General features: G+C 57.6%; 1 protein-coding gene across 1 annotated transcript in view; it reads left to right on the top strand.

The window, feature by feature from the left end:
- Nucleotides 1-284: 284 nt before the first annotated feature.
- The window catches only part of CABIN1 (calcineurin binding protein 1), a 94,262-nt gene continuing 84,195 nt past the window's right edge, over nt 285-10,351 (top strand). The window contains exons 1-9 of the mRNA XM_007451057.1: nt 285-295; nt 1,150-1,231; nt 1,724-1,816; nt 2,860-2,973; nt 3,605-3,739; nt 4,504-4,684; nt 6,846-6,975; nt 8,216-8,365; nt 10,001-10,287. Coding sequence (XP_007451119.1) covers nt 285-295; nt 1,150-1,231; nt 1,724-1,816; nt 2,860-2,973; nt 3,605-3,739; nt 4,504-4,684; nt 6,846-6,975; nt 8,216-8,365; nt 10,001-10,287 — 1,183 coding nt within the window. The remainder of the gene's footprint in view (nt 296-1,149; nt 1,232-1,723; nt 1,817-2,859; nt 2,974-3,604; nt 3,740-4,503; nt 4,685-6,845; nt 6,976-8,215; nt 8,366-10,000; nt 10,288-10,351) is intronic.

Below are 10,351 nucleotides of genomic sequence, written 5' to 3' on the forward strand. Positions count from 1 at the left end.
GCCACTGCCCCAGCCAGGCTCCTGGCATCTCTTTGTTTAATAGCAGCACATAGTTCACAGACCATACAGCTCACCTGTGTAGGGTATACAATTCAGTGAGTGTAAGTATATCCATAGAGTTGTGCAACCATCACCACCGTCAGTTTCAGAACATTTTCATCACCCCAGAAAGAAGCCCTGTACGTGGTAGTAGTCACTCCCCATGTGCCCCTCTCCCCTAGACTACTTTCTGGTTCTGTAGATTTGCCTATTCTAGACATTTTGTATAAATGGAATCAGACAATATGTGGCCTTCGTGACTGGCTTCCTTCATTTAGCGTGTTTTCAAGGTTCATCCACGTTGTAGCAAGTACCAGTGCTTTAATTTGTTTTATCACTGAATAATAATCCATTGTATGGACATACCACATTTTCTTTATCCATTTGTCAGTTGACGGACATTTGGGTTGTTTCCACCTTTAATCTGTCATGAGTAATGCTGCTGTGAACATTCATGAACAAGTTTTGATGTGGACATGTTTTCATTTCTCTTGAGGGTGGAATTTCTGTGTTTGACATTCTGAGCAATTGCCAGACGGGTTTCACCATTTTTCGTTCCCATCTGCAGTGGATGAGGTTCTGATTTCTCCACGTCCTCACCAATCCTGTCGTTTTTTTAGCAGATTTCACACTGGTCTGCCTACCTCTAATTTTTTTCCTTTTATATTTCCCTCCCACCCTCCAGGCCCCCTGCCTCTGCCTCCCCGCCCTCCACCCCACTGCTGTCCCTTCCTGGGGTTTAACACAGAGCTTCCTCCTTCACCTTCCTCCATCCCTTCGAATGACTTGTTCTCCGCCTGTTGCCTGTGTTTCTCTTTATTTCATTCAACTTTTGAAAAACTAATTGTTTATTGATCTGTTACCTCTGCTGAGCAGTGAGTCCTGGGGGCAGATGTCGGCCTAACTCCCCTCTGTCCCTGGCCCCTGGTCTGGCAAAGGTGGGCATTACGTCCCAAGGACCAGGGGCTCCCCGGGTGATAGACTGGAGAGCCATCCCGAGGCCCACTAGCCTGTGTGCCCAGAGCCGGGAGGCCTGTGGGTTTGGACATGGGTTCCTGGTGGCCTGGTGCTTCCCGGGCCCTCCCTCAGCCTGTTCTGCTTCCTCCATAGGAGCCGCGTGGGCTGCCACTGCCCTGCCGGTGCTGGGCAGTGCTGGGCGGTGCTGGGCGGTGTGCCGAAGCCTCTCACTATGGTATGTGCTTGACTGTGGTATGTGCTGATGCTCACCTGCTCTGCGGTGCTCCGGGGCAAGGGGCGTGTTCTTGGATGGGCCCTGACGGCTGTCTGAATGGGGCAGCGTTCCTCCGCAGAGGGCTCTTGGCACCCTCGAGGGTGTGGGTGCCCGCTCTCCTGTTGGGTGGTTTGCAGGGCCGCATCAGCATGGCTAGAGAGGCACACAGTTATCCCGTGTCATTGGAATCTGTTTTTCCGATGCCTGGGTCTTCTGTTGTGTCGGGCCATTGCTCGGGTGTCCCCAGCCTGTTCCTTTTGTAGTTGACACGCTCCCTGAACAGGTTGGTGTGGTTTCCTCAGAATGTCCCAGTCCTCCTTTTCCTCCGCATCTGGGGAGGCCGTAGCTGTTTGAGGCCGAGTGTGTTACAGAGTGTTGTGCGTATTGTGGGTTATTGAAGAGACGAGACACGTCTCATCTAAAAGCAACTCTTCATCAAACCTCTGCTTCTAGATTCGAATCGCAGCCTTAAATGCCAGCTCCACGGTTGAGGATGATCATGAAGGAAGCTTTAAAAGTCACAAGACCCAGACAAAGGAGGCACAGGTGTGTGGTCAATGGGCTTCTCTGCAGCTGGACCTTGATTCTCATTTCTGTGGGTGGTGCCATGTTTCAGATGCATCCCGATGTCTCCTGAATGGGATTTTAGAGGAAAACCCTGTTTACAGAGATGGCCGGCTCTCCATCTCCTGTTTGACCTGCTTCACTTAGAGAGGGTCATGCTGAGGATGGTCACACTGTTTATTCTGAGTGTGCGTGGGCCCTTCTGCAGCCGGGGCTGGCTCTTCACTCAGCTGGTTGTGTGGGCCTCAGAAGCTGGCACACCCGGGGGATGGCAGCACGTCACTTTCCAGGGGGAGGCCCCTGAGGGTGCTGCCTAGCCCAGGTCTCACTGGTGGTCTGTGGGGAGCGCGGATTCTTGGTCTTTCCTCTCTGCCACAAGGCCTGGCACCACTTCCATTCCAGCCGGCCTACCTTACTCTCGCCGGCTCTCCCCCCACCTTCTATGCGAATATAACAAGGGTTTGCTCTGGTCTTTGTTTTCCCTGGAATAAGCATACACCTCCCCCTTCTCGGGAGAAGCCAGGACAGTGTGGAGCCCTCACAGACGCTGCTAGTCAGTGGTCCCCGGCCCTGAGGGGTGTCAGTGGGGCTCAGCCTGCCCAGTGCCCCCTCTGCCCCTCCCGGCAGTGAGCAGGCTGAGGCAGAGCGGCACATAGAAAGCAGTGGAAGCCTTCCCTGCTCTCTCGGAGTCCCTGGGTTATTACGGCTGGTGGGGCCACTCTCCCAGAAAGCGTCAGCGAGGCTCACAGAACCTTGGCATTGCTCTGCTCTGTGCCCTCAGCCTGCCTTCTGCTGTTGCTTAGACTCAGGTGAGCCCGTGCTGCTTGTGTCTCCTTGGGGGGCTGCTGAGGGGCTCTTCTCCCAGTGATGAGCTCCTGCGAGCTTGGAACGTTAGGACCGTTTCCAGCACAGAGCGTGCAGCTGACGAGTAACATGGCCTTGATGGCAGCCCCCTCTCACACATTGTTGGCTTAAAAAGACAAACCTTTGTGCTGTGTGAAAATGTCTCCTGTCTTGGTTTGCAGGAAGCAGAGGCTTTTGCCTTGTACCACAAGGCCCTGGATCTGCAGAAGCACGACCGGTTTGAGGAGTCCGCCAAGGCCTACCACGAGCTCCTGGAGGCGCGCCTGCTGCGAGAGGTGAGGCCCCAGAGGCCCTCTGCCCCCAGCTTCCCCGCCTGCGGAGCGTCCACCTCGCTGGCTTGCTCTGAGGGTTGGGTGAGTCCAGAGAAGCATGCAGAACGGTTCTAGGTGCAGAGTAAGAGCTCCGTAAATGCCAGCTGCTCTTCCTACTTGGTCTTCACAGCCACTCTGCCAAGTGCGGGTGCATTGTCCCCAGTTCACAGTGTGGAGATGGAGGCTTAGCGAGAGGTGTTGTTGGCTCAAAGCCATGCAGCTAGTGAAGCATCAGAGCTGGGAGTGGCATGCGGGAGCCGCTGGCTGGCTTACCGATGCTGTAAATGTCACCATCTAGGCTTGGGCCCTCAGGCGTGGCGATAGTGCCAGGAGGGTTCCCTCTGTGTCTTTTGGTGCCCAGATGGCCCGCAAACCGCCTCTTTGTGGTCTGACCTTTCTCCTCTGTGTGCTTGGAACTGGGGGGGTCCTTAAAGGACATCTGGGGCCACGCTTTAATTTTCCAGTGGAGGGTGGCACTGGACTGGCCCAAGGGCCTGTGGCAGAAGCCAGCCCTGAAGCCAGGTGTCCTGCTGACTGCCGGCTGAGGCTTCAGGGCCTGGGTGTCCCTTTGCTCCTCTGTTTGCTTTGTTCTCAGGCGGTTTCATCTGGTGATGAGAAGGAGGGGTTGAAACACCCTGGGCTGATGCTGAAGTACTCCACGTTTAAGAACCTGGCCCAGCTGGCCGCCCAGAGGGAGGACCTGGAGACAGCCATGGAGTTCTACCTGGAGGTGCTCCCCTCAGCCGGGGCTTTGGGAGTTCTTGGGGGAGGGTGGGGTTGTGGTCTGGTTGGTTGAAGAGTGTGTGGTGCTGTGTCAGCTGTAGTGCCCGAGGCCCCAGGCAGTGGGTGACAGTAGCAAGTTCAGAGAGGGCTGCATGTGTGTTCTTCCTCTGCCACGCAGGGCACACATGACCATGGGTGATTGCTTCATTTCTCTGGGCCTCCAGGTCTACATCATAGAGTTGGAGTGATATAAAGAGGGTGCTGAACACAGAGCCTGACCCCTGGCACCCAGTACCTACTCAGAATTGTACTGCCATTATTTCTGTCAGGCCGGCTTACCTGTGTGGACACCTCTGAGGTGCCAGCACCATGCACGTGCTCGCCCTCATGCCGTCTGGCAAGGAGGGCGTCTTTATCCTCATTTTAGGGATGAGGAGGCTGGCGGTCACACTGCTGGGCAGTGTGGGAGTATGGATGTGAACCCACGTCTGTCTCGCACCCATGCTGTTTCTAGAATCCCAGAAGGTTTCTGTATTTTCTTTTAATTCTACTTCTTGCACTTCTTTTACATATCAAATATGTAAGGAGTACAGGTGTTCAGAGTGACAAAATGTATTAAGAACATGTTCTGAGTTAGATAAATTGGTCCACATGACTTCCCTGTCATTCCTTGGGCAGTCTGGGTGGCTGGGCTGGTGCTGTGCCCTCCTGCCACCACGGATACCTGCTCTGGGGAGCTGACTGAATGTGCCTCTGCTGTGCTGCTACCAGGCGGTCATGCTGGACTCCACGGACGTCAACCTCTGGTATAAAATCGGACACGTGGCCCTGAGGCTCATCCGGGTCCCCCTGGCTCGCCACGCTTTTGAGGAAGGGCTGCGGTGCAATCCTGACCACTGGCCCTGCTTGGACAACCTCATCACTGTCCTGTACACCCTCAGCGATTACACCAGTGAGTGGGGTGTCGCTGCTTTCTGCCACGTGCTCGTGCACTGGGACCGAGGAGGGCGGGAGGCCTGGATGAGCTCGGAGCCAGAGTTAACAGGACGCCTGGATGAGCTCGGAACCAGAGTTAACACCGAAGGGCTTTCTGCCCCGCCTTCAGGGGAAATGGAGATGCCTTTGCTTCCCTGCTTCACTCTGCTTGTCTTTCTTTCTCAGTTGAGACTTACCCCATGCATTGTAGTAGGAAGCATGTCTTCTGAGCAGTTTTCCCTTCAGTCTCTCATTTCGTCTCTGCGGTGTCCCGTCCTGTGCCTGTTCTTATAAGTTGCTGACAGACGGCCTAGCGGCTGCAGCCTGACTCCCAGTGCCGGGAGCTCACTCCCTCCTTGTAGCAGCTGGTCCTTCCACAGAGCAGCAGGGCTGCTGGAAAGATCTGTGCTAGACGGAGCCCTGTCTGCCTTCCAGTTGCTTCACTCTCTGACTCCGCCTGGCCCTCTGCTCGGCCCCTCACGGGCTGTCCCGAGGCAGGCGCTGTTGGGGTTCTGGGCCTCTTGGGCCAGCTCCTCCAGGCAGCTCTGTGGGAGGGCCCCAGGCAGGGCCGGGCGCAGGGCAGCTGGCCTCGGGCACAGGTGGTCCTGGCGCGGCCTGCTCATTCAGGACAGACCTGCTGCCAGCACTTGCCCTCACGTTGAAGGTTACAGCTGGAAGGCTGACTCTTGGAGGCTTTTCCTTCTCTTTCTAAGAGCGCATCGAGCAGGTGGAGCAGGATGGGGTAGTGGAGTCTGGGAAGCTGGGCCCTGCCCGCCACCCATGGGACTGCGCCCGTAGCTCTGTATAGTCAGGTGAACCGTGCGCAGCACAGGGCTGGCGGCGGGGTCGGTGTGCCCCATGGGCAGGCTGCTGTGGCCCCTTCCCAGTTGTCCCTGCCCGAGGTGACCCTGACTTCTCCCTGTGTCCCCAGAGCCAGCTCAGCCCTCTGTCGCCTCCTCCAGGTGGGCCCGGGCGGGGGCGGGTGCCTTCCCCCAGCCCCTTTGCTGTGGGGCCTCTGCTGTCTGCCCTCCTCTGCACCCTCTGACCATCGCGTGCTTGCACGTGGGGTCATTTCTGGACTTGGGCCCTTGTGTCCCTCCACGCAAATGTTCTCAGGCGTGTCCTTCCGTGGATGTCCGCGCCCGTTTTGACTCCAGTGCTTTCATCTTCAGTGACTCTGGGTCTCTCCCCAGGCTCTTCCTGGAGCTTGGGCGCCCCCTGGAGGCCCCAGCCTCAGCGTCCCACCTTCTCTCTGGCACCAGGCTCAGTTCTCTCTCCTGGAGAAGCCACACTTGATAAGCTGAAGTATTAGTGGGAAGATGGGTTTGGGGGACAGAGCGGTGCATGTGTCTGTGAGAGCCGCAGAACCACATGGAAGCCCCAGAGTATGAGCAGCCGGTACATGGGCGCTTGAGAGGAGTAGGCAGGCCTCCCTCTGCTGCGGGCGCGGTCAGCTCTCGTGCTGCTGACCAGCCCATCCAGAGGCTTGGTGCCCCCCTCGTTTTCTCTCTGCTCCCACCACCTTCCCAGAGGAAACCATGTCTTCCTCCTCCTTCCGGTTAGGCGGGAACCTCTGGGCCCCCTGTCCCTAGTTCAGTGGGCGGCTGGCAGGGCAGCCCAGACCCCCTCCTGCTTGTGGCGTGGGCACCACTCTCCCACTGCCCTTCTCCCTGACTTCCACGTGGCATCTCTGCTTCTGCTCCAGCCTTCCTTCCTCCTCCCCCGCTCCATCCTTCTCTGGTTATTCCTGATGGGAGTGCCTGGAGCTGGGTGGGGCACAGGGCTGGCCGGTGCCCAGGCAGCGAGGAGCTGGCGGCCGTACTCCAGTTTGCCGACAGCTGGTTCCCGAAGGGTTTCCTCAAGGTGGGCTTGCTGGGCTGAGGGTCGGTGTTTGATGCCCATGTTTCCCCAGAAAGGTTGTTCAGCCATCCTCCCTGGCAGTGTGGGCCTTTGTCCCTCGACCTTGGTATTATTATTTTCAAAAATCGTTCCCGATTGGATGGATTAAAGTGGTATCTTGTCGTCATTTACCTGGTGTTTCTTGGCCTCCAGAGCAGGGACTGCTTCCCTGGCGTCACTGGCAAGGCCGGAGAGTCAGAGTACAGCTTGGAGGTCATGCCTGTTTCTTTCCTGGCCAGCTTGTCTGTACTTCATTTGCAAAGCTTTGGAGAAGGACTGCCGCTACAGCAAGGGGCTGGTTCTCAAGGAGAAGATCTTCGAGGAGCAACCGTGTCTCCGCCAGGACTCCCTCCGGATGTTCCTGAAATGGTGAGTCTGCAGCCCGCCACCTCCTCCCCAGCGGCTGGGGGCTGTTGAGGCCCCTCGCTTGGCAAACGGCTCTGATCTGCTTGGTTTATTGTTTCCCTACGCGCCTCATATGGGCGGTGCCTCCGCCTGTCCTCTGCCCTCCTTCCCCGCTACCCTGCGGCTCTCCTCTGGGTGCTCAGCCTTGTTCACCTCACTCCTCGCTGCCCACCCTACCCCTTTCCATGGCTGTGCCTCCTGTGTTGCCCGGCCTGCCTCTGATCGGGCCACCGTGCCTGCCTCCGGGATGAGGCTCATGCTCAGCAGCATCGCCCGGGAGGCCCTTTGCAGTCTGACCCCCCAGTTCTCCTGCTTCTCCCTCCCGCAAGAGGAGAGCTGTCCCAGGGCCCTGCTATGTCCTGTCCAGTCCCGCACCCTGGCTCCCACAGCGCCCTCACCTGGAATCCCCACCTCTCCCTATTGTGTCTCTGTGCCCCTTCGTATTCCAAGCCCCACATCCCCTCTTGGCAGCTTTCTAAGTTTGGGCTGCCTCCTTGCCCATCCTCCAGTGGAACCAACTCCTGTGCCCTCTGGTATTTCCTTGGCCCTGGGAGCTCACCGGTTGGGAGTTAGTGGTTATTTTGGTGTTTATCCCTCGTAAGACTGTGCCTCTTATTCACATCTGTCCTGACGGAGCTGACCTTCTTTGGAGAGGTGGTTGATGAGCATGTAGGACGGATGATGAGTCCATAAGCATGTGGCTCCACGGGGGAGCCCTGTGGGGAGGAGGGCACAGGGCAGTGGGGGCAGGTCTCGCCAGGCCACCACAGGTGTGCCTGTGGGAGGCATCCGGGGCCTCAAACTCCCACCCTTTCTGTTGATTTCCATAGGCTTTGGTGAGCTTGGCTGGTCTGATGACCTTTTTTGGGATGGGTAGGATGGGAGAGTTAAATCCTTAAAAGGTTTTCAGCAAATTGAGAGCAGCATTTAATTTTTCTGTGGCTTTTTTGCCATTACTATGATCCTGTTAATACCGATGAAGGTGATGAATTGTAAGCAGATCAAAGGGCATTAATCATTTCCAGTGTAACGTGGGTATTAAGAATGCTAATTACTGCCCTTTTCAGCCCAGACTCAAGTGGTTATTTTATTTGTAGGAAGAATTAATACAGATTAAAGGATGTTAACTGCATCCCTCTGTGTAAGATTTCCATCTTGGCTCTAGTGTGACACGGTCACTCCTCTGTGTCTCACGCATTCTCAGTGACATGTCCATCCACGAGGTGTCGGTGAGCGTGGCCGAGTCACAGGCCATCATGGATGAGGCCCTGGGGCTTCGGAGGAGGCGGCAGGCGCTGACCGTGCACGAGAAGGAGCCGGACCTGAAGCTGGTGCAGCCCATCCCCTTCTTCACGTAGGTCGTCTGGGTCTGGGTTGCCGGGTGGCCACTGGGCCCTGCTTGGGAGGGGGCTGAGCCCGCCCGGGCTGCTGCCGTGGCAGGAGCTGGGCGCACATGGGCGGGTGACTGCAGGAAGCAGGCCGGGCCTTCCCCGGTCGAAGTCCCTCTCTGTTGCTGTCCTTGACCCGCCACCTGCCATGTTCCTGTACGCCCCTCTCATCTGCCCACCCTAAGGGGAGAAGGAAACCAGCGTTAGCCAAGCCCTGGACGGGGGACACCAGGACTCAGGGAGGCTAATGGTGAGGGGGGAGCTGATCCCAGGTCCTGGCTTCCCGATCTCTAGTCCATGCTCCCCTCCTAGGGCTGCTCGGCACCCTGGAAGGTGGGCCTCAGTGTAGCCCCGGGAAGGGTGGTCCCTGGAGTTGGGGTCATTTAGCCCTTCGGTGAGGTCTGTTCCTAACATCCTGACATTGACCCTCGTGCCTATAAGTTGAGAGTGTCTCATATGTGGAGGCAAGTCACTTGGTGGCCCGCAGCTCCCCACCGGATGGGACAGACCGGGGTCCAGCCCTGGTGCCCTCGCCAGGTCATTATGTGCAACTTCCTGGAAAAGAGGGAGAGCATCCCTCTCTTGTAGGGTCATCATGATAATTGAATTGAGTGCTTGGGGGTCGTGCAGAGCCAGCACGCAGGGGGGGGCTGGTTCCGACTCACGTTACTGTTCCTACTTGTTCATTCCCGCACATTTGAGTTTCCCAGGAAACTGGAGGCAGTCCCAGGGGTACTCAGTCACCAGAAGGAGGGGCATGCGTGCAAAGCTGACAGGCCCCTAGAGGAGAGAAGCACAGCACCGAGAGCTCATAATGGGGTCTGCACTGCTCCAGGGGTTGGGGAAGGCTTAGGGCCAGAGCTGGAGTCTGGCGGAGGAGTGGGCATGGAGCAGGCAGAGGAGCTGGGGGGGTGTGAGTGGGGTGTTGTTTCCGGGCAGAGGGAAGCCTGTGCAAAGGCCCTGTGGTATGGGGGGGGTGGTTTTGTTTGCAGAACTGAAAGCAAGCTAGTGAGGAGAGGCGAGAGTGCAGGGGGCAGGCGTGAGGCGGGGGCGGGGTTGCGGCGGTGCGATGAGGCTGGGCGCCACTGAGGGGACAGGCGGAGGCTTTGGTTTTTAGTCTGAGGGCCTGGGAAGCTGTTCAAGGTTGGAAGGGTGAGTACGTCATGCTACACTGTGTCATACCATAACACAGCATGACATACAACACAACACATGACTACAAGTGAAACACAAAACAACAGACAGCATACAACATAACACATGCTACACCTCACCACAACAGGGCACACAACACAACTTACACACAACAAAACACATGACAGTCTCGGTTTGCATCCAGCAAGCCCCGGCCCAAGAGCTGATCAGCCCCTTTGGACCATATCCCTGTCAGTATTCCTCCCCCAGAAAACCGGGCCTGGGGCTGAGATGCCTCAGGGCTTCTCCTGCAGGCAGTGGAGTGGGTGTGGGCTCTGCTCCAGCCCCAGCTGCTCCACCTCAGCTATCAGTAAACTGAGACCACCCCGCCCTCATGGAGATGGCGGCCCTGAGCTCCGGGCACCCCGTGTTGTGTGCTGACCCGGGCGGTGACCCTCTTCCTGCAGCTGGAAGTGCCTCGGGGAGAGCCTGTTGGCCACGTACCACCACCTCACCACCTGCGAGCCCCCGCGGCCCAGCCTCGGCAAGAGGATCGACCTGTCCGACTACCAGGACCCTGGCCAGCCCCTGGTGTCCTCTGCTTTGGTGGCACCTGTCAGCGTGATCCAGCCGAGCCCCATCAGCGCCAACCCCGAGGTGACCGTGGCAGAGCCTGTGCTCTCTTACGCCCCCGTGGCCACAGCCAGCTTCTTGCTGCACAGCCCCAGCCTGTTGGAGGCGGGCATCCCCGCAGGTGAGCAGGCCTCGGGGTTGGCTTCGGGAGAGACCCCGTCTGCCGAGCCGGAATGAGAGTTGGG

This window comes from Lipotes vexillifer, unplaced genomic scaffold (assembly GCF_000442215.2).
Source record: "Lipotes vexillifer unplaced genomic scaffold, Lipotes_vexillifer_v1.1 scaffold1783, whole genome shotgun sequence".
Taxonomy (NCBI): Eukaryota; Metazoa; Chordata; class Mammalia; order Artiodactyla; family Lipotidae; genus Lipotes; species Lipotes vexillifer.